This window comes from Megalobrama amblycephala, linkage group LG4 (assembly GCF_018812025.1).
Source record: "Megalobrama amblycephala isolate DHTTF-2021 linkage group LG4, ASM1881202v1, whole genome shotgun sequence".
NCBI lineage: Eukaryota > Metazoa > Chordata > Actinopteri > Cypriniformes > Xenocyprididae > Megalobrama > Megalobrama amblycephala.
Window position 1 is genome coordinate 24,122,945 of NC_063047.1, and position 27,489 is coordinate 24,150,433.

General features: G+C 37.6%; 1 protein-coding gene across 7 annotated transcripts in view; it reads right to left on the minus strand.

Annotated features, from left to right (window-relative positions):
• garnl3 (GTPase activating Rap/RanGAP domain like 3) overlaps positions 1–27,489 on the minus strand; it is a 79,826-nt gene that overhangs the window by 12,717 nt on the left and 39,620 nt on the right. For 5 of the 7 annotated variants that reach the window (XM_048188480.1, XM_048188476.1, XM_048188481.1 and 2 more), the window contains 24 exons: positions 22,328–22,402; positions 20,923–21,022; positions 17,335–17,453; positions 16,975–17,039; positions 16,806–16,869; positions 16,406–16,432; positions 16,195–16,270; positions 15,836–15,934; positions 15,626–15,729; positions 11,026–11,134; positions 10,805–10,850; positions 5,691–5,797; positions 5,117–5,232; positions 4,250–4,372; positions 4,084–4,158; positions 3,881–3,995; positions 2,798–2,824; positions 2,494–2,598; positions 1,599–1,715; positions 1,196–1,371; positions 862–1,020; positions 435–501; positions 252–359; positions 7–125 (listed from right to left, as the gene is read on the minus strand). In XM_048188480.1, coding sequence (XP_048044437.1) covers positions 7–125; positions 252–359; positions 435–501; positions 862–1,020; positions 1,196–1,371; positions 1,599–1,715; positions 2,494–2,598; positions 2,798–2,824; positions 3,881–3,995; positions 4,084–4,158; positions 4,250–4,372; positions 5,117–5,232; positions 5,691–5,797; positions 10,805–10,850; positions 11,026–11,134; positions 15,626–15,729; positions 15,836–15,934; positions 16,195–16,270; positions 16,406–16,432; positions 16,806–16,869; positions 16,975–17,039; positions 17,335–17,453; positions 20,923–21,022; positions 22,328–22,402 — 2,298 coding nt within the window. The remainder of the gene's footprint in view (positions 1–6; positions 126–251; positions 360–434; positions 502–861; positions 1,021–1,195; positions 1,372–1,598; positions 1,716–2,493; positions 2,599–2,797; positions 2,825–3,880; positions 3,996–4,083; positions 4,159–4,249; positions 4,373–5,116; positions 5,233–5,690; positions 5,798–10,804; positions 10,851–11,025; positions 11,135–15,625; positions 15,730–15,835; positions 15,935–16,194; positions 16,271–16,405; positions 16,433–16,805; positions 16,870–16,974; positions 17,040–17,334; positions 17,454–20,922; positions 21,023–22,327; positions 22,403–27,489) is intronic. The other 2 variants (XM_048188483.1, XM_048188478.1) reach the window with 1 other exon arrangement.

Here is a 27,489-nt window from a genome sequence, read left to right on the forward strand (position 1 = left end):
ACTTACTCTGGATGCAGTCAGCTGCAATTCTGGAACGACAGCTGTATATACTAGGTTGCCATTAACAACTAGCCGGATCTCTATGGAGTCAGTGGTGAATGCGAGGATATATGGGAACGCACACACTGTGACAAAGGAAGTGAAATAATAGGGAGATATCTCAATTATTTCCACTAAAGCAAATGCAAAATGAGTGTTGAAATGAGGATAAAGTAGTAATAATAAAGAATGCAGGTCCTAAAGGTACTGACCAATAGCGTTGGGCATTTGGTTCCAGCTGAAATGGAAGTCTGAAGAGTTGGGCTGAATCATAGGGGTGGCTCCATTAAACGGACACACCTTCTTATATACACAAATATCTGTTAGAAGAGAAGTATAGCATTAGAGGATCTGACTACACAGATACAGTCACTGACATTTTAATAGACACTAACTGTTATAGCAAAGAAGTAGTCCAGCCTCTCCATCTTCATACACATCTATGGCAGCAACAAAGTTCACCTGGAAAAAAAAGTGAAGTTATACTGTATACTGTATATATGAATATGTAGACTACCAAAGTCCCTTTAAGAAAAGTCATTTCACTCGGCGGCCATCTTTGAAACGCCTCTAAATTCTCCAAAGCTGTTTGTCAGGCTTTCGATCAGATTTCATATTTGAAATCTCTAATGAAATCTGACAACAACTGTCTCATAAATTTTGTTTCTAAAAGCTCGAATCATGACAAAAAAAATTGCATTTGTCTTACTGTTTCTATAGGAACCGGAGCCTCTAATGGCAGCTGCAGCGACTTTACCCTTCGGCGATCGGCTCTTAACTCAACCCAAACATTTGAACAGCAATGTTTGTTTGTATTCTCACCCGGTTGGCATCTACATGGTGTAGTCTGTAGGCATCTCCTGTGCTCTCATTGATCAAGTCAAACTGATGTCTGTAGGCCACACAGATCATGTGGTCATTCTCTCCTGTTGGGCCATCAACCAGAGCCATGACCACCGGGGAGTCACATAAACAGATCTCCTAAGACAAGCGACAGCAAACATCGGAAATGTTGAGATCTTAAAAGTAGCCAAATGTCTGTGAAAGAATCTTTCCTATAAGCTACAAATGAAAGTTAAATCCAGTTAACGTATGATGAAAACAGACTTCCATGCATGACATTTGTGTGTGTGTGAGAGATGAATCCGTGCCCTACCCGTATGTATTGGAACTCTTCCACAGGTGAGTCAGTAGTCCCTGTGACTGTAGCAATAGAGCTGAGGCAATCGAGGCGTGACTGTTTCCTGGTGATCAGAAGAAGCTTGTTTCTTATCGCCGCAACGATTCTAAGCTCTACCCCATGATGTGTGTTTATGGAGTAGAGATGGCAGCCTGAGGAAACACAATTCTGTTACTTTCAAATGTATGCAATGTGTATTCTTGATTTTGACAAACTTGGAAATCATTTTATTAGCTTCAGGCCACAAAAACAGTGTCTAAGATATGGTAGTGGTGATGCTATTTGTTGTCACATTGCATTGCACGCACAGCCATATTGAACACAGTTTCCTAGAATATCTCTCAAGTAGCATTTAGAATAAATTATAAGTTTTTCATACCTTTGGTTTTCTCAAGCTTGTTCTCCCGACTGTCATACTTGGTGCGGACAAGCTGCCGCTCCTCTATCCCTCTTTTGAGCGTGCTCAGTCTGTAAACATACAGTCGAGCATCTTTCCCTGCAACAGAATTGAAATTGGTCATTAAAGTAATTGAAATTAAACCAAATTTCAAGCACTCTTATACATTCCTGGTACGGTTATTCAAATGAGCGTGACTACTTCAGCTGTTTAGTGAATTCTACAAATGAAGATTTCAGGACTGAATATATGATAATAGGCAACAAATAAGAGATGCGTCTCATCAAACTAAATGACGTCTCAACTAATGCAACATTTGGATTTCAAATGCCTGTCACAGTGAATGAAAGTTGCTTGGTGACGGAGTTGCTAACGCATTCATTATTTCCCTTCTGCAGAAGCTGTACTTCCCAATAAGAGTGAGAATTTGCTGTACACCATCTTGAACTAATGATCAGTATGGAAGACGGCGGTAGAGATTAAATTACATGGATCTCTACTCTTGGTTCTCTTTATAATGAGCTATACGTCTCGACAATGCGAACCAAAGGTAATGCCCATATGTGTGTGTGTGTTTGAATACTATTTTGTGCTATTCCCAGCTGGATAAAGAGGCTCATTATTAGAGCGAAGGACCAAGAGTTTCCTTCGCCGCTTTGCTTTGGTCTCTTTCTTTCTCACACTTTATCTTTTTTTGTTAGGTAAAAAATGTTAGTCTGAATGCACTGTAAGTCGCTTTGGATAAAAGCATCTGCTAAATGCATAAATGTAAATATAAATCTTTTGGCAGATCGTTTCACACACTTTCTTCTACCCACAAAAGAACTGTGCCATATTTATATGCTTATATAATTATAAAAACAAACCCATGTCTTACCTTTATCTGCTCTTGCAATGAGGAGGTCCTGAGGTTCAAGCACGTGCAATTGTTTGACCGTCAAGGTCTTGTCAAATACCTGCACCGGAGGCAGGGTTGGTGAATCTAGACCAGCATGCAAAGCAAGATTAATTTGTGGTTTGCATGGTAACTCAATCCCCCAATGAGATTCACTTGCTTTGATTAACAGACACATTTGTTAACTGTCACTGCAAAAATGTACTGGGTACATGTTTAAATACTTTGTAATATTTATAAGCATTTATATCCACTGACTGTAGTGTTGTGGGCATGCTATACATACCTACATTGGAGAACAGTGGATCTGAGGCTAAAAGGGAGGACAGATTTGATCAGATTCAGTAAGTTAGTTTCAAAGAACAGGAAAGTGCCATATGCACCATACAAACACTACTGTTCAAATATTTTGGGGTCAGTAAGATGTTTTTTTTTCAGCAGCTGTCAAAATGTATACTTTTCAGTAAGAACACATTAAAAACATATATAATGCTACATTATATAAGTATCCTGAAAAACAAAAACAAACAAAAAAAAAACAGTTTCAGTAAGCAGCACAACCGTTTTCAACATTAACAATAACAAAAAAACTTTTTTGAGCACTAAATCAGCATATTGCAATGATTTCTGAAGGATCATGTGACACTAAAGACTGGAGCAATGCTGCTGAAAATTCAGCTTTGACATCACAGGAATAAATTAACTTTTTTTAATTTTAATATATTTTAAAATATATTTTAAATGTTAATATAATTTCACAATACTATTGTTTTTTCTGTATTTTTGATCAAATAAATGCAAAAAAAAAAAAAATAAATAAAAAAAAAATCTTACCGACCCCCTCTGAAATAGTTGTGTACATTTCATTATGTTAGCCCCCCACTATAATTGACCCAAATAAATTACAAATTTTTCACATGCATACTTTTATTCAAAGAGATGGTTCACCTAAAAATGAAAATTCTGTCAAAATGTTTTTCCCCCCATGCTCCAACATAGAATATGTTAAGCATATTCATTTCATATTTAATGCTCCCCTTTACAATTGCCCTGAAATCTGATTTGTGCAATTTAAATATTCACATTTAAATTTATTGCATCTTGTGACCAATGATATTTGGCATCACTGAAATGAAACCTGGAGGACAAATTCAAACAGCATCAAAACTTCTTTTTGTGTTCAAAGTAAGAAAAAAGTGTTTTTTTTTCCTTCAGAATTTTAATTTTTGGTGTCCGCTGATATGATCCATGTAGTTCTATCTATGTAGAAGCTGGTGAAAATTACAGCCAATGTGTCTTTACATGCCATTTTTAAGAAAAACTGCTACTCTTTCCAGCTGTGTTGTTTCACATAAAAAAGCATTCTTACCCTCCAGCAGCATGACCCCTGCTGAATCTGTGGCGACCAGTAATGACTGTCCCCATGAGTCTCCACAGACTATATCATACGGGAAGCTGCTGCAGAATGACTGTGACTCCCATGGCTGCAGAAAAAAAAATAGGAACATACTGTTAGAGATGAACCGTAAGCAAAATAATAGCATCCCTTGCTTTTTTCCTCTTGCCCCTCACCTCTTTCCTGCAAAGTCCAGTAGTGACTAGACTGGTGGGTGCATCCCCTCGAACTATGGTTTTGAGCTTCAAGGCCTGGACACAATATTATTATTATTTATTAACAACATTTCTCATACTTTTAACTATGTGGAATGTCATATTTGCATAGATGTATACACCCTACCTGCCCCACCCGAACAAACTCAGCCTGACGTGCCTCCTCTTTTTTACGGGCCGATTTGGGCGACTCTGGCAGTACATCGCTGAATGAGCGTCGGTTTAGCATGTTCTGCGGAGAGAAGGGAACCTACAGGAGCGGTAGAGATGAACATGGGTCTGAGAGACTGACCCAGAAACAGCCAGAAAGACAGAGCAAAGCAGAGACTAACAAATTCTTTTACCACTATACCTTATAAGTCATAATACTGTATGTATTATGGGTTCGGAATCATAAGGAAATAATGATGGTTCAAATTGTGGTTCCAACACAACAAGAAGATTTTATTATCTTTGTATTGTTTTGCAGCAAGTCTTTTCTTCTCATTAAAATATAAAAACTGCACATCTTTTTAAAAATGGAACCGGTTCCTGATTCCTAACCCTATAATTGAGAATAGAAACAGGAATAGACAACAATAGAAAGACAGTATCCAGCTCTAGGACAAAGCTGACAGGGACAGAATTGTGAGAAGAAACATATATGGCAGGAAAATAAAAAGTGAGGTCAAAGTGAAATACAGAAAAGTATTGTGCTAGATCAGTGGTTCTCAACCTTTTGGACTCCAAGGTCTCTCATAGTCCACTAAAATATTCAATGGCCCCATGAATTTTCCATTTGTTTGTGATTTACTGGATAATATATTTTTCTCACAATTTTAAGTTGATAAAATATTTTAGAACTTGGCATAACTAGAAAAATGTGTATTCATTATAAAAATGCTCATGATGTTATAATATTTTATTATTTTACATGACTTTTTCAGGTCTGAGGCCCCCTAATGGGCCCTTGGCCACTGGGTTGAGAACACTGTACTAGATTATGTGTCCATACCTTGGGCATGTCAGGCATGAGATCCTGGTACAGGGATCTGATCAGCATGTCCAGCGTACGCTGACGTTTTTGAGCAAAAGTGGGGGTCTCAAGAGTGGCTTTTTCTCCATTTATTACTACAAAAGACAGAAGGATAAAGGTAACAGTATTATGTAACAGAATCACCCTTAGGAAACAGCATGACACATTTTACAACTTCTGTTTAATGAAAGCATCTGCTTTACAGAGTCCATGAGCCAAAACAAATCAATAAAGCTGGCAGCAGAATAACACAGGTGTGTATTCTAACAGGAGGTCTGTGTACTGAAATGCCATGAAATGGCATTTAGAATTAAATTCTCTAATACAATCTATTTTTGACTGAAACAGGATATTCAGTCGGAAACACGTTTAGTAGGATGGGATTTCATGCTTTCAATCAGTATTAATAGGCTTTGATATAGCTTGTCTTTTTTGGATACATCAGCAGAAAAGTGTTGTTTCAGAGGCAAGTTGTTACACGTTGGTGAAAGACTATGAAAACAACTGATTTCATGCTGTCTGTAAAATGACTATATGTACTCTGTTTACTAACATTTAACTAGTAGAAAGTCCCTGAACTCCTGGTGGTCTGTGAACACTGGAGGGGAAGGGAGGGGTGGGCCAAACAGTGGCACACTCTCCTCTGAGAAAATCTTCAACCTGCAACATAAAATGATTAAGACACAAATAATATACTGCTTAAAAATTGGGGTCATAAAGATTTTTAAAATGTTTTTGAAAAAGCATTTATTTGATGAAAAATACTGTGGGGATGTGGGAAAAAACTGTGGGATGTATCAAATATACAATTTAATTAAAGAATTTTTTTATTTCAATATATTTTAAAATGTAATGTATTCATGTGATGCAAAGCTGAATTTTCAGCATCATTACTCCAGTCTTCAGTGTCACGTGATCCTTCACAAATCATTCTAATTTGCTGATTTGGTGCTGAAGAAACATTTATTGTTATTATAAATATTGAAAACAGTTGTGCTTGTGCATATTTTTTATTTTTTTGAAAACCATATTTTTTCAGGATTCTTTGATGAATAAAAGTTCAAAAGAGCAGCATTTATTTGAAATAGAAAATTTTGTAATAATGTAAAAGTCTTTACTGTCACTTCATACTCGCTAAATAAAAGTATTAATTTCACTTTAAAAAACTCTTACTGACCTCAGACTTTTGAATACGAAAGAGGATTAGGGCCAAGCAATAATAAAAAAATAAAACCATCTCGAGATTAAAGTTGTTAAAATATCGAGAAAAAAATGGTTAAAATGTTGAGAATAAACTCGTTAAATTACGAGAAAAAACTCGTTAAATTTCGAGAAAAAGGTCGAGATAAAATGTTGAGAATAAACTCGTTAAATTATGAGAAAAATGTTGTTAAATTTCGAGAAAAAAAAGTCGAGATAAAATGTTGAGAGTAAACTCATTAAATTATGAGAAAAAAGTTGTTAACAAATTCGTTAAAGGATTACTCCACTTTTAAATAAACTTTTGCTGATAATTTACTCACCCCTATGTCATCTAAGATGTCCATGTCTTTCTTTCTTCAGTCGAAAAGAAATGAAGGTTTTTGATGTAAACATTCTAGGATTTTTCTCCATATCATTCATTTCAATGGGCACCAAACAGTTGAAGGTCCAAATGGCAGTTTCAGTGCAGCTTCAAAGGGCTTTAAACGATACCAGACGATGAATAAGGGTCTTATCTAGCGAAACGATTGGTCATTTAAAAAAAAAAAAAAAAAGTTTAAGTTTTATAAGCACAAATGCTGGCCTTGCTCTTTTCTCCGATGCGCATTCGTGACGTCACGTAATACGCAATTACGTTGAAAAGGTCACGGTTGACGTAGGCGGAAGTATCGAGTCAGTGTTTACATTACAAATGTGCGGAAGGAGGATCGTATACACATATTCAAATGTCTTTGTGTCAGTTTATTGTTTAACTCTTTGAGCGGTACGTTCCCACATATGGGATGTTTATTTCTGTGTCCCTGGGCGTACGGTTCCACATATGGGATTTAGAATGTTCAGCGACGTCACATAACTGCTAGATTCAAACTGTGCTTTCGCGCTATGGCTGCGAGACGGACGCGTGCTCTCTTGTCATCACAGCTATGCAGTGTTTTCAGCCACATAATGTTTCTTTTAAGGTTTCAGACATTTAAATACGCATAAGCACTATTAAACAATACATTTGGAGTTTATAAAATACACACTGATGTCAGACGTCAGTGGAAGCATCAATAAACTGAATTCAAATATAATTTGCTGACATTTATTCATATCAGACACACATAATGGGTCTCAGTAACTATAAAGTTTACTCTCTTATTCTTCCAGTTCACCAGCCACTTACTTGCATATATTTCAGGAGAAACTGATGTATTCACGTGCTGTAAATCAGACTGACAGAACTCTGTGAACTGCAGTGCAAACTAAGATGGCGGCGCCCATCTCGCATTATAGATCAAGATAAAGATCATTTATAAAGGTTTTTAAACGACAAAACACACTCACTCACACATATTTGAGAATCAGAATATCATATAGCTGAAGACATGTAAGCAAGTTTACGAATATTTTAAATAAAAAAGGAAAAACAAAATAATAGTGATCCATCTCTCATACAGTGTTATTGTGGCTACGTTCAGCGCTCGTGACACGCACGCGTCGCCATGGAAACAATAAGGGCAAACGTTCTAAAATAAGGGTCGCCTTAAAAAAAAACTCACTCTGGCGGTCAGTTAGAATATTTTAAACTCACGCTTGAAAGGTGTGCGTATCCTGGGTGTTTTAATATTAGAAAGCCTAAAAGAAAATTTTTGTCAGGACAGAAATTTGTGACTTTTCAGAGATTTCCTATACACAAATCCGCCGCGAACTCTATGGGCGCCGCCATCTTGCCTGCCGCCATTACTGCGTGCCTGCGAAGTGTGACGGTGTGACACTTGCCGGCCGGTGCCCTCTAATGACATTTCAATTAAAGCGCATCCTGCTCATTAAAGAAAATGTCTGGTGAAAGGGAACATGGGTAGATGATGTCAGGCAGTGGCCAAAACTTACAGATAAAGGTAATTTATTGACAACATAATGTAATAATGTAAAAATGTAATGTAATGTAATTAAGAAGTGTATTAATTGATGACAACAATAAAACCGAACGCTGTCATTATAGCTGTGTTGCTAATATGTTCACAAGCTTAAGTTTCAAATAATTATTAGGCCATCCTTAAAAATATTCTTGTTTGCCATAACCCGACCGACCCTGTCAATTTAGGACCGACCAAATTAATTATTTTTTCCCCTTTTAGTCCGACCGACTTGCCGATTGTAATTGCGTTAAGACCCACGGATTTTTTTTACTCTTCAAACAGCTAATACAAATGCAATAAAATGTGAGACACACGCAATTGACGCTTTTCACACGCTCTCACGCCACACATCCATTTTCTCACGCACAGAAAAATCGCGAAGTAAAGAGGACACAGAGACCGACAGACTAGACAGAGCAGGTTACTTATGATAGAAAAAAATCTCAGCTCTCAGATTCTGTCAATTTTATTACGAAATTCAAACAATAAATACCGTTTTGGTGCTTGTAAATGTGACATGCTAGAAATACAGATTAAAAAAAATATTACAACATCAAACGACGTATAATGTTATGTTCTTGTAAACATGTTTTTCAAAATGGATTTATGTATTCACACTTACCTTCGTCTGAGGTAACGTTAAATCTCTCAGAAATGACCGACGGCTGTCAGCTAGCAGCCCCTCACACAGAACCTGTTTTGGCTGATATGTGTACTGTATTACATCTTTTTTATATTTTTACTTATATCATTAAATAAAGTTGTTATTATAATAAAAAATGCATTATATTTAAATTGTTATTTTTAAATAATACTGCCAGCTGATAGGGCTTTCTGTATGTTTACAGCATTAAGTTAGGTGAGTTGTTTTTTTCTTGAGAAAAATTATAGCCTACCTAATATTTATCCAAATGAGTCAATATTAAATCAAATCACAATAATAATTAAATAATAATAATTGAATAAAAATAATAAAAAAGTGTAGCTTACCAGAAATTGTAGCCTACCATGTAAACATTGTAACATGTCACTAAACCTAATAAAATTCAGCTTAGTTACTAAAATGTTTTGACAATCACAATACACTTAATGTGATGCAATAAAAAAAATTTTTTTTTTTACATTTTTTACGACCTACCGACCATTTTTTATTTTTTTGGCTGTTACGGCAAACCAAAATATTTTTAAGGATGGCCTTAGCCACGACCAGTTGTTGCAATAAAATACATGTTCTTATAGGTATTGAAGATTATTTTATTAATCATCTGGCATGCGATGAGCCACCTCGGTTATGTGTTTCATCCACTTTTGACGCACATCTTGGTCCTCCGCTCGACCAGGAACTCTGTGCAATCCGTATGGCCGTAAACATGGGCAGTCAATGTGCAACAAAGCTTCGTGGATTACACAAACGGTTTTATTCCAGGCCTGTAGCTTTGTGCTGTTGTTAAAACAACCAACCACACAACACGCTCTGCCCGGCATCACTGGACAGCATACGTACTAAAAAAACTATATAGCTAACATCTGCTACAGCCTACGGGACCAACACACTACTTCTGCTACTTCCTTAGCAGCAAGGCACGCAGTAATGGCGGCGCTGCTTTACTTCCGTGTTTCGCCGGATTTGTCTATACACAATCCTGAGCAAATGAAACTGTGGTTGCTATGCCTACGTCAACCATGACCTTTTCAACGTAATTGCGTATTACGTGACGTCACGAACGCGCGTCGGAGAAAAAAGCAAAGCCAGCATTTGTGCTTATAAAACTTAAACTTTTTAAAAAAAATGTTTAAATGACCAATCGTTTCGCTAGATAAGACCCTTATTCATCGTCTGGTATCGTCTGGTGTGGTTTAAAGCCCTTTGAAGCTGCACTGAAGCTGCCATTTGGACCTTCAACCGTTTGGTGCCCATTGAAATGAATGATATGGAGAAAAATCCTAGAATGTTTACATCAAAAACCTTCATTTCTTTTCGACTGAAGAAAGAAAGACATGGACATCTTGGATGACATGGGGGTGAGTAAATTATCAGCAAAAGTTTATTTAAAAGTGAACTAATCCTTTAAATTACGAATTTGTTCTCATAATTTAACAACTTTTTTTTCTCATAATTTAACGAATTTGTTCTCATAATCTAACGACTTTTTTCTCGTAATTTAATGACTTTATTCTCAACATTTTATCTCGACTTTTTTCACAAAATTTAACAATTTTTTTCTCATAATTTAACGAGTTTATTCTCAACATTTTATCTCGACTTTTTTCTTGAAATTTAACGAGTTTTTTCTCGTAATTTAATGAGTTTATTCTCAACATTTTATTTCGACTTTTTTCTCGAAATTTAAAGAGTTTTTTCTCAAAATTTAACACTTTAATCTCGAGATGGTTTTACTTTTTTTATTATTGCTTGGCCCTAATCCTCTTTCGTATTTGAATGGTAGTTTATATACAATACAATACTTATATTAAAATAAAACGTAATAAATAATATATTAAATAACACACATTTCTACATATATGCTATGCACAAAAGTAAAACGTCCAAACACACACATACCTGTAACTATCATTCTGGCTATTATATCGAACTAAGGCAAAAATATCTGTGGGGTATGTAAAGGAAATCATCCATATAATAGCTTCACATACAAAACTACTAATGTACACAAAAACTTAAAGTCATTTACACTTTTTTTTCTGTAAAAACATGCCACCCATAAATAGCCCAATCACTGACACCGAGTGACTCATTTCAGCAGTTCAACGGATGAAGGATACGTGTGAAATGGGAGCGAATCATAGAGGGCTTAAAGGACGGAGAGGCGTCATCTCCCTCCTGAAACACGATGGTCACGATGTCGTTCCCAATGTGTCTCTTCCTCTCTACCTGCACAGAGTGAAATAATTGAAGCTATAATCATACATGCCTGAAGCACATTCCAAAAAGCTGCTTTTGTTACCTAAAACTAATACACCAACTTTTTTCTCTCCAGTATTAAATGAAAAAGTATTTCATTTTGAAAAGAGTACATGCCTATGTGTGTGTTTAGTTTGGTTTGTGTGCATGTTTGGACATTCATAATGCCCTCTGACACCTCACACCCGTTAGCCAGGAAGCATAATTGAGCTTGTTAATGAGTCTGGACCATTACGCATGAAAAAGAGCTTTTATCTTTTGTCTCAAGAGCACACACACACAAACACACACACACAAAACATCCCCTTAAAGCTCAATTACTACATGGCTGCTTTTCACCTTCCCCTCTCTCCCGGTATCTCTCTCATTTTCTCTCTCTCTCACACACAAAAACACGCATCTAGACAGATACATGCGCTTGACCGCGAGCTGTGACAGGAATGAGTATTTACTTATTTCAGTGACGGATTCATTTCTACTGAGAGCTTAATTATGATTCTCTGCCATTTCTCCTCACCGTTACACAGAACATCCTTCCAGTGACACACATAACACCTGAACAATACCAAACAGGCTCCTTCCTGTTTCCAGCCGTTTGACAGGGTCAAGCAGAGTTTTCTTAGGATTATTTTAAAGGGATGGTTCACCCAAAAATTTTAATTTGATCTTTATTCGCTCACCCTCATGTTTTTCCAAACCCATATGTTGTTAATAGGAGAATTTTTAAGAGAAGCTATTAAAGTAATTTCAGGAGGAGTATGCCTATCTAATCTTCTAAGTAATACCAAGGTAAAAAAAAAAATCTGCCTCTTACCACTTCCCATTGTTAGTTCTTTCAGCATCCCTCCTCCTCCTTTTTGTATATTTTTGTCTATGTAATGGGGTGCAATCAGAGCTTGAGAATATCCTCTGAGCCCCTCTATAGCAGACAGCAAGCAAAATCTGTTTACCACTTACGTTATGATTACATGGGCACACGAACTCGTGAAAGAAACAACTTCTCCATACAACAGTTCATAGTGAACATGTCTTTCATGCAGTCCCTATAAACTGTCCTTGATGGAAAAATAGCTATGATTCTTTAAAGGATAAGTTCACTTCAGAATTAAAATTTCCTGATAATTTACTCACCCCCATGTCATCCAAGATGTTTATATCTTTTTTTTTTTTTTAAATTAAGGTTTTTGAGGAAAACATTCCAGGATTTTTCTCCATATAGTGGACTTCAACAGTTACCAACAGGGTGAAGGTCCAAATTACAGTTTCAGTGCAGCTTCAAAGGATTCTACAGGATACCAGACGAGGAATAAGGGTCTTATCTAATGAAACGATCGGTCATTTTCTAAAAAAAATAAAAATTGTATACTTTTTAACTACAAATGCTCGTCTTGCACTAGCTCTGCAATGTGCCACGCATTACGTAATCATGTTGGAAAGGACACGCGTGATGTAGGCGAAAGTACCGCGGTAGGGCGAAAAACTTCATCTTATTTTCTCCTCCAACTTCAGAATCGTCCGACATCATTGTTTTTTCTTTTGTTGTAAAGGCCGTTTGACTTAGTCTTTGCAGTTTTGCCAGACAAGACCCTTATTCCTCAACTAGGATCGTGTAGAGCCCTTTGAAGCTGCATTTAAACTGCAATTTGGACCTTTAACCCGTTGGTAGCTGTTGAAGTCCACTATATGGAGAAAAGTCCTCGAATGTTTTCCTCAAATCCTTAATTTCTTTTTGACTGAAGAAAGAAAGACATAAACATCTTGGATGACATGGGGGTGAGTAAATTATCAGGGAATTTGAAGTCTGAAGTGGACTAATCCTTTAATATCTTTCTTCATGCTCTACGGAAGAAAGAAAGTCATTTAGAATGACATGAGAGAGAGAAAATGCTGACAGAATTTTTATTTTTGGTTCAAAGAACAGTTTTCTTCTATGAAAAAACTAACTCTCCCTTGGGAACAGTACTTGATTCCTGAGTCTTCCACCTGTTCAGTATATCTGCATACTTTTAGGATCAGCAAGAGACTTTTAGAGTGTATGAGCTGTTCTGCTCTTCTCATGAGCGGTTCAGCATTGGTAAAGGTGGTTATTGATATGGAGGACTGAAGAGGCTCTCGTCTGTAGAGTGCCAAGACCTTGAACTGACACAAATACTTTGAAAATCCTGCTATTGTGAATGCTTCCAAAAGCACTCCAGTACACAAGAGCTCTACTTGTACTCAATCATATGATCTGATAGAGTGAAAGAGAAAAAGTGAGAAACGGAAGGAGAGCATGAGAGAGAGAAAAGGGATTACTGTGTGATGATATAATCAAGAAGAGAGGGATATGAAGTGAGAGAGAGTGAAGTGATTGACGCTTGATGTAATCAGGATATGGAGCTGAGGGGGGAAGGGGAAAAGGCAACAGAGAAAAGAGAGGGAGAGACTGACCGCTGTGATGTCCAGCTCTTTTGGATGTTAAATATAGCCTGTTTTCCCCTCACCACCTACCGAGCTACAGACTGGCTCCTTTCTGCCTCGACAAACACACGCAGCTCCATTCTTTCTATCATTCAAATGTCTCTTTCATTTCCCTCTCTCTCTGTCTTTATCTCATTCTATTTGTAGTTTTACATGGATGTGTTTTTGTTTTTTTGGTAGCGTTTGGAACCAGAATGTCTCTCTATAGTCCTATTGAATCCCAGGATGGGCTGATAATGATACTATTAATATCATAATCAATACTAATAATATCATAATCGATAATCTCATAATTATTTTCATGTTATGGCTGATATTAAATGTCTATACTATTGTGTCTAAATAAAACACTAAAAAGTAAAATCAGTAATTTTAAATGCTGCAATTTAGGCATCACATCATAATAATGTACAGTATGAAAAATGGGTATTTTGAGACTTGCTAAAGATTACATTTGACAGTGTTATTAAAGGTCCTCTAAGTGATGTCACGCGTTTTTAGGCCAAAACATTTTTTGTCACATACAGCAAACATCTCCTCACTATCCGCTAGCTGCCTGTCCTCTGAACACACTGTAAAAAAAGGCCTCTCTGTAGTCGCCACAGGCTCCAAAAACGGCAACAAAAACAAACTGGTGCAGCCTGGACCACGAAACATAATAAACATGCTCCAGCCAATAACCGACAAGAATGATTTTAAATGCGCGTTCATGACTGTTTCAGGAAGCACGGATGGGAGGAGGGGAGGGGGAGGAGGAGGAGGAGGAGGGAGGGTCTAGCTAGCCTCTGTTTTGTTTGACAACACTTCGAATGTCAACAGGAAGTTATCCGCTCAGGATCGCTTAGAGAACCTTTAAATTACATTATTACTGTGTTTAAAGGTTAACTTTAAGTAAATTCTAAATGATGACACATTCTTTTTATATATCCAAAACTGACCAATGTACACTACCGTTCAAAAGTTTGGGGTCAGTATGATTTTCTGGTTTCTTTTGAAAAAAATAAAATAATAATAATAATTAATTCAACAAGGAAAAAATAATATGATCGAAAGTAGGTTTACATGGAGTTACATTTTAAAAAATATTACAATAAAAAATGTTATTTTAAATTGTCATAATATTTAAGAATTTTAAATTGTAATAATATTTCGGAATGTTATTACTGCATTCTGTAAAACTTTAGTTTAGGGTCCAATTCTCACTATTAACTAGTTGCTTATTAGCATTCATATTACTAGGATATTGGCTGTTTATTAGTACTTATAATGCACATATTAATGCCATATTTTGCACAACCATATTCTTCATCCCTTAATCCTACCCAATACCCAACAACTACCTTCCTAACTATTAATAAGCAGTAATTAGGGGTTTATTGTGGCAAAAGTCGTAGTTAAGAGTTAGTTAATAGTGAGAATTGGACCCTAATCTAAAGTGTGACCTTGCATTCTTTATCACATAAACAAAGCCTTGTTGAGCATAAGAGACTTCTTTCAAAAACATTAAAAAAATCAGTCCCACTTTATATTAAGTGGCCTTAACTACTATGTACTTACATCAAAAAATAAGTACAATGTACTTATTCGGTTCATACTGAATTGCAAAATACTTTTGCTGCTTTTGAGGTGGGATACAGGTAAGGTTAGGGAAAGCTTTGGTGGTATGGGTAGGTTTAAGGGTAGGGGTAAGGTGTAAGGGATGGGTCAACAGTGTAATTATAAATATAATTACAGAAATTAATTATAGATGTAATTACATGCAGGTGTTTTTAAAATATAAGTACAATGTAAAAACATGTATGTACACAATAAGTGCATTGTATCAAATTATTAATTTAAATGTAAGTACATAGTAGTTAAGGCCACTTAATATAAAGTGGGACCAAAAAATCTTACCGACCCCAAACATTTGAAAAGTAGTGTAGGAAAACCCACTAATATCGGCCAGTAAACAATATACAACATATTGAGCATACATAGCGTATGTGTTCTACAACTTACCTGTTGCTTGTTCTCTTTAGAATAAGGTAACATGGTGGAAACATGGAACATGAGCTCATGACCCTGATAGACTGTGTAGATGGAATTCATTCCTGTAGTGTCGTCTAAACAGAGAGAGAGAGAGAAAATGAATGAGTAAAATACAGTTTAAAGGGAAAGAAATATCTCTCTGTTCATTTGTAAACATGTGTACGTGTGTATTTGTCCTACTCTTAGTGTCTAGTCCTCCTCGATACCCTGCCCAGCCCTGCAGACAGATTGTGTCGCCAAGGAGATTCAGAAATTTGTCAAAGGTCTCACTTCCTGTTTCTGAAAAAAATACATAAACATAGAAAATCAACTTGATTGTAGAGCAATAATAAATAAATAAGACATTATTTTAAAATCAATGTGAATTGCATTAATTGCATTGTACTTCCATAATGCGATGTATTTCTGAGTGAAACAGAATATTCTTTTATTTGGTTATTGGTTTTTATTATAACATAGTGTGTGAGCCAAATCTTGTCAGTAGAAAGGTAAAGAAATATTTAGTATTATAAGTATGTTATGAGTGGCTCTGTGCTCACCGTTACTGAACATTTCATCATCCGTCAGCTGCCCATCTTTGGCATAAAGAACACCAAATTTAAAGTTTACACTGCCCTGTAAGAACATACAAACATGTGAGAAGCATTCAGGGGGAATTCACTAAGAAGTTGATTTAAAAATCACTAAGAACTTCATTTATTTGCATGGCATACTTAAATCAAACACATACACACATTTGACAGTACACACCTCTTGCTCCTCCAGCACCAGTAAGTCCTGCCAACAATAAATAAATAAATAAACAGTTTAGCTCAAATCAAATCATTATATCCCAGTACAATAAAACAATCAGTTTTCATTGAGGTTAAATTTCTAAACACCAGTTAGGAGCACTAATAGCGTGGGTTACGCAAACATTACAGAGAGCATGTTCATGCATTCAAATATCTGAATGCCACTGACAATGGCCTTTGATTAGCGGCAAACGTTTCCACAAAAGCTAAGCTCTCTGGAGCAATAGAAGCTCAGACAGCGGCTGCGTTTGAATCCTAAAGTGATTGTGAAGCAGAACAACAAACCAGAGCAAAAATAGACAGTAATTAACAGAGAGGAGGACATGTAATGTTGATTGACAGGTGTGGGTGGGCACCTTCTGAATCTCTGGGTTAAGGATCTCCCTCGGGCCCTTTTCGAAACGATCCACATTCATGGCACTGGAGGGTGAAAGGGTCAAGAGGGGCAAATTAATGCATTTTAATTTATTTCGCTCAAATTGAATCTTCGCATGTGTGAATAGGGTGCATCACAGACAGACTTACCTTAATATAGATTTGACTGATAGTGTTTTTGTTGGACTGTATGGAAGGCTGATTTTTAGAGTACCCTGAAAGAGATGGACATATATTATACATATATAAAGCGAAATGTGACATGGCATAAGAAGACAGCAAGCCAGTGTTGCTGGAGGCTATGACACAAGGTTTTATAACCGAGACCTTGTTGCTCATAGGAAGGTGACATTTAATACCGTGTCACTGTGCATTCAGGGTTTTTAGGCATTTAGTCTTCACATACTGGCCTTTGAGACATCAGAACAAAACAGTGTAGTCACTTCACGAAGAGGTCGATCTGTTATGTGAGTCACTGCTCAGAGCAAAAGTGACGCACACACGACTCACCGACTTGCGCCAGAGGATGGCTCGGTACTGTGGGACCCGCTGGTTGTTCTGGTCTGACAGAACCACAGACAGGAAGAAGGGGTTCTTTTCCGCATCCGTCCCCACATAGTTCTGATGAACTACAGAAAGAAGGGACAGAAAAGCTTTTTTTTTTTTTTAAATGTATTTTATTCCTGTGATGGCAAAGCTAAATTTCCAGAAGCCATTACATTCATTGTCACATTAATTATAATCCTTCAGAAATAATTCTAATATATTGATTTGGTGCTCAAGAAACATTTATTATCAATGTTGAAACCAGTTGTACTGCTTAATATTTGTAGTGATGTTTGGTTCTTGAACGAATCGTTCTTTTGAGCCGGTTCATAGGAAGTAACCGGTCGAGCCGGTTCACTAATCGAACTGAATCAAACCTTATCTTCAGGTTGATGACACACGACGCACAAGCCGACGTAGCTTGCTTAAGCACAAGCTTATCCAAGATGTATGCTACTCAATATTGATCAGTCGTATCCGACATAAAGAATCCGTGAATGACAGTATGACCACAAACACCATTAACTTAAGTGAAAGAAAGGCAATAATCCGAAATATGCATAACTTTTTATTTGAATGTTTCATAAAACAACGAATTGTTAGAAAAGATGCGTGGAGACATATCACATCATATCACGCAAGGAACGGATGAAACGGTTTTTGAACTGTCCGGTTTGTGGAAATGAATTGGACTTTACAGTGTTCATTTTTTTTTAGGATTCTTTGATGAATAGAAAGCTCAAAAGAACAGAACTATTTGAAGTATAAATCTTTTATAACATTATTAATTTCTCTACTGACCCTTGTGATCAATTTAATGCATCCTTGCTGTATCATGGGTTGCTTGTGTTGAAGGGATAGTTCACCCAAAAATGAAAATTTGATGTTTATCTGCTTACCCCCAGGGCATCCAAGATGTAGGTGACTTAGTTTCTTCAGTAGAACACAAATGATGATTTTTAACTCCAACCGTTGCCGTCTGTCAATCTTATAATGCGAGTGAATGGTAACACAATCTATAAGAGTCAAAAAATATGCACAGACAAATCCATATTAAACCCTGCGGCTCGTGACGACACATTGATGTCCTAAGACACGAAACGATCGGTTTGTGCAAGAAACTGAACATTATTTATATCATTTTTTACCTCTAATACACCACTATGTCCAACTGCGTTCAGCACTCGCTTAGTGAGGTCTGATCGCGCTCTGACAACGGCAGTGATGTCTGGCACTCATTGAAGTATAAGTGCGAGACATCACTGCCGTTGTCAGAGCGCGATCAGACCTCACTAAGCGAGTGCTGAACGCAGTTGGACATCAATGTGTCATCACGAGCCGCAGGGTTTAATTTGGATTTGTCTATGCATATTTTTGACTCTTATAAATTGTGTTACCATTCACTCGCATTATAAGACTGACAGACGGCAACGGTTGGAGTTAAAAATCATCATTTGTGTTCTACTGAAAAAACAAATTCACCTACATCTTGGATGCCTTGGGGGTAAGCAGATAAACATCAAATTTTCATTTTTGGGTGAACTATCCCTTTAATCAAAAGGGTGATGCATGATGCAGAATGAACGAAGATATACTACTTTTATTAAATATGAAGAGAACTCAAACGCAACAATCCATAAACGTTTACACAAGACAATGAACTGAGGAAGACAGAAGGCTTAAATAGAGGGTATGCACATGACGTCACCGTCGGCCGTTATGACTGCGGTTACGCCCGCTGAGTGGCAAAAAGACTGAGTGGCAGTATTGGTTTTCAGCATGAATGCCTCGAAAAACACACAAAACACATCCAAAACGAGAAAGAGCTTTGCGATTGACTGTACAAATAGCTTTGGCACAAAATCTGATATATTTTTTACAAACTACTGAAAACTACAGAAAAAAAAGAAGAGAAGCAAATGGATCGGTGCAATTCGCAGAAGCATCAGGCACATATTTATGTCAGCAACCATGATTCCTGGCTGCATGTCAATATCCATGGATTAAGTTTCTTTGACATGTTATAAGGAACACTTTCGAGCCCAACCTTTAGTGATATCATTTGTTTTACTCGCGTTTTTGCTGTTTCCCTTATTAAATCCAGTCATGCAGCAGGTTCTTTTACCACTCTGTCCAGCTGAGGGAGCGCGTTCCAGCGGGAAAGTGACGTCAATGCATACCCTCTTTATGAAGAGGATGATGATTAACAGAACAGGGAACAGGTGTGGGGTAATTAGAAACCATGACAACGAATGAATGACTAGAATTCTGGCAAAACAGACAATGGTTGCATCTCAAACAGCTCCCTAGCTTGAGAATCAGTAAATCATGTATACGGATCTGGGCACTGGTAAGGACCCTGGTTTACTACACATTTGGAAAGTGATTACTCAATTTCTGGCAACATGACTTTGTACATCATCAACATAGTAAAATGTTACAGCTGGATTAATCAATACAGGCATGAAGTTTCAGAAATGTGACATAATGAAACAGTATTTTAAGACCAATGCATCAGCTGGATTTTAATCAATGCATCAAGAAAACAAGTGAATCTAACTTCTAATTTTTTTTTCTTTTTGGCTATTTTCTTTTCTGAATAATGTAACTTGTGCTGCCTTAATGTGCTGCCTGCACAATGATGCCGATAGATTCCACACCAAAGCACTGTGACCATGTGAACTGTCCTCTGAGACGTGACTGTGAAGATGCCTGTTTATTTAGAATCTATTCCTGGAGCATCAGAATAAGAGGGAAAGAGGAAGGAAGGGATGGAAGCCTGCTGTTTAAGGCGAATATTTTGGACTGAGACAGTCCAGGTTTACAGACAGAAGACAAATGAAAAGAGGCTGAAATCCAATTAGAAGACAAGATCTGGTCTGTCTCTGTATCTCCACCCTTCCTCTGTAGAATATTCTGTCTCTCTTCCTTTCTCTCATTCAATCTCTCTCTCATTGAATAAAAGGTATTTGCAGTGATTTAAATCAATTAAAGAGACATAATGCAGAATCTGCCTCGGGAATGTGTGTGGGAACAACAGTGTTTGTATTTGTTTGTGAGGAAGGGAGATAAAGAAAGACAAAAAAAAAGAAAAACAGAGTGATGAAGTGTAAAACAGAGTATTTTAGTATAAAATATAAAACACTAGTATAAAATACCAGTATTTGGTGCTTCGTCCTCCTCAGCATGAGAATGCAGACATTCAAAAATTGTTAACAGTACCATATATAATAAAATTTATTTGTTTCCACTATTTTTTTTTTTAATAAAATGGAACTGGTTCTGAACTCAAGGCAGCCATACTAATTTCAAACGTTGTTTAATTATTCCCTACATAATTCAATTTATCTTTCCCACAAACTTGTTAGCCAAAATTTCACAGAATGGGATTTCTCAAAACAATGCCACATTTATGCTCTCCATTAAGCTGTGTTGAGTATCCCAACATGTACTGTATGTGTGTGCATGTACAGTATGCATATACAGTACAAGAGAATTTGTAAATCTGTGTGTGTATGTGTGCATACTCTATACTTGGCAGTGGAATCCCACCTTTTCCCAGAAAGTACTTGAAGTACCATCTGGTGTGGTACTCTGGGTTCTCCAAATGGACATCAGTTCTCCTCCATGTTCCAGGCGTGTAGTCAGAGGTCTGCGGAAAAGCCCCATCAATAATTTAACTAGGTGCAGGACTCAACAGTAAAGATTTTGTTTTTTTTGTACTTGCCCTGTAACATTTTCCTTGACCCCTAATATATATATATATATAATTAACTGTAACTTTATAAGCACATTTTGGCTAGAAAATTGTCATGTGAAAACATTTCTGAGTGGACACTATTTTGTAGTTTGTTTTTTTACTGACACATTCAAGACACAATCACGTCATTCTTGCAATTTTGACAAATTTGCAGCAACAATATAGAATGTATCATAAAAAAACCCTAAATTTTAATTTCAAAATACATTAAAATGGATGCACATTGCACACAATAAATGAAATGTAAGATTTCCATTGGCAATGCAACACTGGATCAAAAGGACAAATGACTATTTCGTCAACTAGCCAGAGACACTATGTTTTTTTATTTATAGAGCTTTGTGGTAGGGAACACACACATACTTGCGAACACAAACATGTCTGGTTGGTTATTACCTCTCCTCACCCAATAATCAATTCCATCATGTTCCAGAACAAATTCCAATTGCTATTTTCAGGCTGACAAAAAAAAAAAAAAAAAAAAAACTCAACATAAACAACAGCTTTCCTATATACTCTGAGAGTCAGGAACCCTAATCACTATGGTGACGGTCCACCCTAAATCATTAACAACCAATCAGAGGTCTGTTTTGGTGGGATAAAGCATTGGAGGTTGTCATAGCTACAGTCCGGTTCTTGAAATTAAAAGGACAAGTGGATGGAGGGAAAGCGAGAGAGAGATAGAGGGAAAATGAGAGCGAGAACATTGAGGATTGATTGAATTGCTTTGCTTTGATTGTTGTTTTTGCTGATGCATGTGTATTTCATTGAAACACCTACAGACACAATCACAAAACACAAAAGCTGGCAGTTTTGGTTTGTTACTCACTGCCAGAAGATGAATACATTTGTTCCCTCTCTCTTTTCTTCATCCTTCCTCCCACTTCTTTTAATCTGTGTTCCTCTTCCTGTCCACCTTCACTTCTTATGCATGTATTTAAATACATTGTATCGCCCCCATGCCTGCAGTACTGCACTGACTTGAACCCACAGCCAACAGTATGCATGTGGATAAGTTCAAAACCTTATTGAATCTCTCCATGGTCATGAGAACTTCAACAATTGTAGGGCTGTTTAACCTCTATCCTGGCAATTTTCATAATAGTTTTGTAACGCTTAGTGGTCTATTGCAATCCAGCACATTCAGTGCACACACACACACATTTCAGACTGCACAATATTTAATGAGTATCTTACCTCATCTATTGAGCCGTTCTCTACTCTGAATCTCCCAGCTCTCTGTATGGCCCCGTCTGCATCACTGGAGATGAGCTGAGGAGAAACACAGATACGGCATGAATGTGAGACCACCTGCATCATGTGGAAGAGCTATACAGTAGGGTCCAAAAGTCTAGTAAAATGCATTTCATTAAAAATTATATTATCAGCATAACAATTTGAGTATTCAAAAGTTTGGGGTCAGTAAGTTTTTTTTTTTTTTTTTTTCCCCAGAAATTAATATTTTTATAAAGCAGACCATCTACAGGAAAAGCCAGATTCCACCAAAGCATTTTTATATTTATGCACACAATAATAATCTTTTACATTGTAATCCTTATTTTTAATGTTTGGAGTGTCCCTGTGTGTGTAATAAGCAGAGTGTACGCGCGTTGTGCTCCCGCCTATAGGCGCATATTACTAACGCGCTCTTTAAATAACGGAAAAAATATTCTGCCATTGACTTTAGACCAGGTTTCTGTTGGTCAATGGCGCAGTCTATTTCAGTTGCTTTAAAATATTAACACGCCAACAATGTGCCTGAACACACCTCGCTTTCAGACCAGAGCACAAATGGGTGCAAATGCATTTGCTGTTTAAACAACGTAGTTGTTTAAATCACTCGCGTCGCACCTTGTGCCGGGTGTATGATAGGGCCCTTAATGTTTATATCCTGAAAACATTCGTATAAAGTTTTATTTTATCAGAAAACAATTTACATCTTATATGGCACTTTTAACATTGACTTTAGACCAGGTTTCTGTTGGTCAATGGCGCAGTCTATTTCAGTTGCTTTAAAGGTGCCCAAGAATACTTTTTCACAAGATGTAACATAAGTCTAAGGTGTCCCCTGAATGTGTCTGTGAAGTTTCAGCTCAAAATACCCCATAGATTTTTTTAAATTAATTTTTTAAACTGCCTATTTTGGGGCATCATTAACTATAAAATCAGGGTATAGTTATACCAGGGTATAGTTATAAAGGGTATAGTTATACCCTTTAAATCGTGTGCTCCCTGCCACACGAGCTCTCGACTATATTACAGTGCATTTACAAAGTTCACACAGCTAATATAACCCTCAAATGGATCTTTACAAGATGTTCGTCATGCATGCTGTATGCATGCTTCGAATTATGTGAGTAAAGTATTTATTTTGATGTTTACATTTGATTCTCTATGAGTTTGAGGCTATATGCTCTGTGGCTAATGGCTAATGCTACACTGTTGGAGAGATTTATAAAGAATGAAGTTGTTTATGCCTTATACAGACTCCACATGTTTAAAAATGAAAATAGCGACGGCTCTTGTCTCCGTGAATACAGTAAGAAACTATGGTAACTTTAACCACATTTAACAGTACATTAGCAACATGCTAATAAACATTTAGAAAGACAATTTACAAATATCACTAAAAATATCATGCTATCATGGATTATGTCAGTTATTAATGCTCCATCTGCCATTTTTCGCTGTTGTTCTTGCTGGCTTACCTTGTCTGTGCACAGATCCAGACGTTAATACTGCCTTTCCTTGTCTAATGCCTTGAACATGGGCTGGCATATATGCAAATATTGGGGTCATACATATTAATGATCCAGACTGTTACGTAACAGTCGGTGTTATGTTGAAATACGTGTGTTTTCCGGAAGTCTTTTAAACAAATGAGATTTATATAAGAAGGAGGAAGCAATGAGGTTTGAAACTCATTGTATGTCTTTTCCATGTACTGAACTCTTGTTATTTAACTATGCCCAGATAAATTAAATTTTTGATTCTAGGGCACCTTTAAAATATTAACACGCCAACAATGCGCCTGAACACACCTTGCTTTCAGACCAGAGCACAAATGGGTGCAAATGGATTTGCTGTTTAAACAACGTAGCACAGAACGTGAAAATGCTAACTGCGTCGGTCTGAAACTACCAAAATCACTCGCGTCGCACCTGACGCCGCATTGCGCCGGGTGTATGATAGGGCCCTTAATGTTTATATCCTGAAAACATTCATTTTATTTTTAAAACAGAAGTTTTATTTGATCAGAAAACAGATATTCCTTATTTGTCAATTTACATCTTATATGGCACTTTTAACCTCTTAAACCACTGATTCATGCTGGAATAACACACTTGATTCCCCCTTCGCTTCTCTCAAACTTTGACATTGATGATTGTGTCTATTATCTAAATGTAAATGTTACAATAGATATTGTTTCTTTGATTTAAGGATTTCTAAAATCCTAAAATGTTATTTATTTCCGGATTTAAATTCGAATCACAGATTTTATTGTAGCCTCAGACTTGCCTCCCGTGCATTCATTCTCTTTGCTGTTGAATTTTTCTCTTTAACGATTCAGTTATTTTCAATAAGAAGCAATATAAGAAGTTTAAGAAATGCCTAAAAAGACACATGAAAGACAGCGAAAAGGCAGCATACCTAATCTGCTGTGACATACACTCAGAACACATACAGATGATTTTGTTTACATAAAACCCCTTCAATGTAGAAGCAGCTGCACACACAATCAGACTAATTACAGACAAGTGATCCCTGTGTGTCTGATCTATCTGTGTGGAGCATTGATCACTTCATCTGTGTGTCTCTGCACACACACACACACACACACACACACACACACACACACACACACACACACACACACACACACACACACACACACACACACACCACACACACACACACACACTTGTATATGTGGTTTACGGGGACTCTCCATAGGTGTAATGGGTTTTATACTGTTGGCTACAAACTGTATATTCTGTCCCCTTACACTACCCCTACCCCTACACCTACCCATCACAGAAAACTGTCTGCATTTGAATGTCAAAAAAACACATTTTAGTATGTTTTTTAAGCCATTTGGTTTACAAGGACACAGGAAGTGTCATCATAAACCATGTTTACGTTGTAATACCCATGTCATTATACACATTTGTGTCCCCATAAACCATGTATACAAGAACACACAATCTGTTTGTTTTAGCACATACCTGTAAGAGAAGTAGTTTCAGTGAAAGTCTACCTGCTCAGATATTGTGTGTGTGGGACAATCACTTGCACCTGACACGATGTAATCTGGTCTTTGCAGTAAAATTGCAACATCCCCCCAGATGGAACAATGTTAGTTGCTAGGCAACAGAACACAGAACCTCTCCCATTTCCTTTTTCTTCAGTCACCTTGTTTTCCTCCTCACATTTCTCTCACCTTTCTTCTCCACCTGTTGGTCTGCCTTCCTCTCTTGCACTCTCTCGTTCTCTTTCTCTTCCCTTTTCTGTGTATCTGGCAGACTGCTAAAAACAGACTGCAGCTGTGTGTGTTAGATTGCCATTGTATGTGTGTGTGTGTGTGTGTGTGTGTGTGTGGAAGATGGTCTGTCTTGGCTTGAGAATGCTAATGGTCCAAGCAGATCATTCTAGATAGACTCTTGCTCTCACACTAATCAATTAATAAGCACTTATTATATGGCATCCTAGTAGAGGGGGCGAAGTTATTTTATAAAAAAAAAAAATGCTCCACTTGGCTCAAATATCTGAACTGCTATGATGCTTGTTTTCTTATGATTAATAATATGTGTTAATATTAGGTTTACTTCTGGTTGAAGCTAGATATTTTACTTCATAACTTGTTAAATATGGATGTTTTTTTTTACACAAACGCATCGCTTCACTTCAGAAGGCCTTTATTATGGCCTGGAGCCATGTGGAATATGCTTATGATGGATGGATGTGGATGGAGACACTTTCTTCAGCTCATACTCGTTGATCCTGTTCACTGCCATTATAAAGCTCGGATTGTGTTCATCAGAAAGAAGAAAGTCATATACACCTAGAATGGCTTGAAGGTGAGTAAAGCTTGGGCTAATTTTCATTTGAAAGTGAATCCTTTAACACTTTTCAATAAGGCGCCAATTGTTAACATTAGTTAATTTATTAGTTAACATTAACTAGCAATAAAAATACTTCTAAAGCATGTATTAATCTTAGTTAATGTTAGTTTCAACATTTAATAGCTACTGTATTATTAAAATCAAAACCTGTGCTAACATGAACGTCTCGGTTACAAAGGTAACCCTCGTTCCCTGAAGGAGGGAACGGAGACGTACGTCGGATGACCGACGAATAGGAATCTCGCTAGAGAGGCCAATCTACTTCGAGTGTAACTAAACGAGCCAATGCACATTGGCATGCAATCATATGCATCAGCTGCTCGCCTCGCAGCGCGGGTATATAATGAGCAGCAGGTGCGTTGCATCTTCAGGTTTTCGCTAAGGGGCCGAACCCAGCGGGTGGCAGCATTAGCAGGACAGCGCCTGTGGCGACGGGACGTACGTCTCCGTTCCCTCCTTCAGGGAACGAGGGTTACCTTTGTAACCGAGACGTTCCCATTCAGTCGGTCACTTCGACGTACGTCGGATGACCGACGAATAGGAATCCCTACCAAAGCGCCACAGGAGGTGCCCTCTTCCAGTGCTCTGTTGTGAGCCACCTGAACCCCCTTGCCTAAGGACGGTGGGACCGGGCTCACACAGAGAGGGTCGATCACTGTTGTTCCCAAAACCCACTCAGTGAGACTATAGATACCACTGGGAGCGTAACCTTACGTCAGATAAGGAACGCTGCGGAAGCCATATCCTTCCCCGAAGGAGTTATATGGATAAGTACATATGGACTAACCTTGTAGGTTGTACAACATATGGAAGAACTGGGGTGACTCCAACTTGGTGGGTTCTCCCAGAGGGAAAGACACGGGCTTCGATTAGGAGCAACCGTGGAAAGCCGCATATGGGATCCCCGTAGGGTCACACATATGGAACCCAGCCTAAATCCGGTTCTCAAGGATTCAACGGAGTAAGGCCTGGCGACCGACGCTCCGCCACGTCGGCTGCCGAAGGATGTCGGAGGACTCGACAGGGTCTGCCTTGTAGGGACTCTCTGGAGAAAAGAAGCGCATGTCGCGCAGCAAGCGGACACTAAGCCGGGGCCTCTCCGTGCCTCTGACCTGAGGCGAGAACACGGGAGGAGACCGGCTCCACACGAAGGCTATAGTACCTAGCGAACGTGTTAGGTGTCGCCCAGCCCGCAGCTCTACAAATGTCTGTCAGCGAGGCGCCACGAGCCAGCGC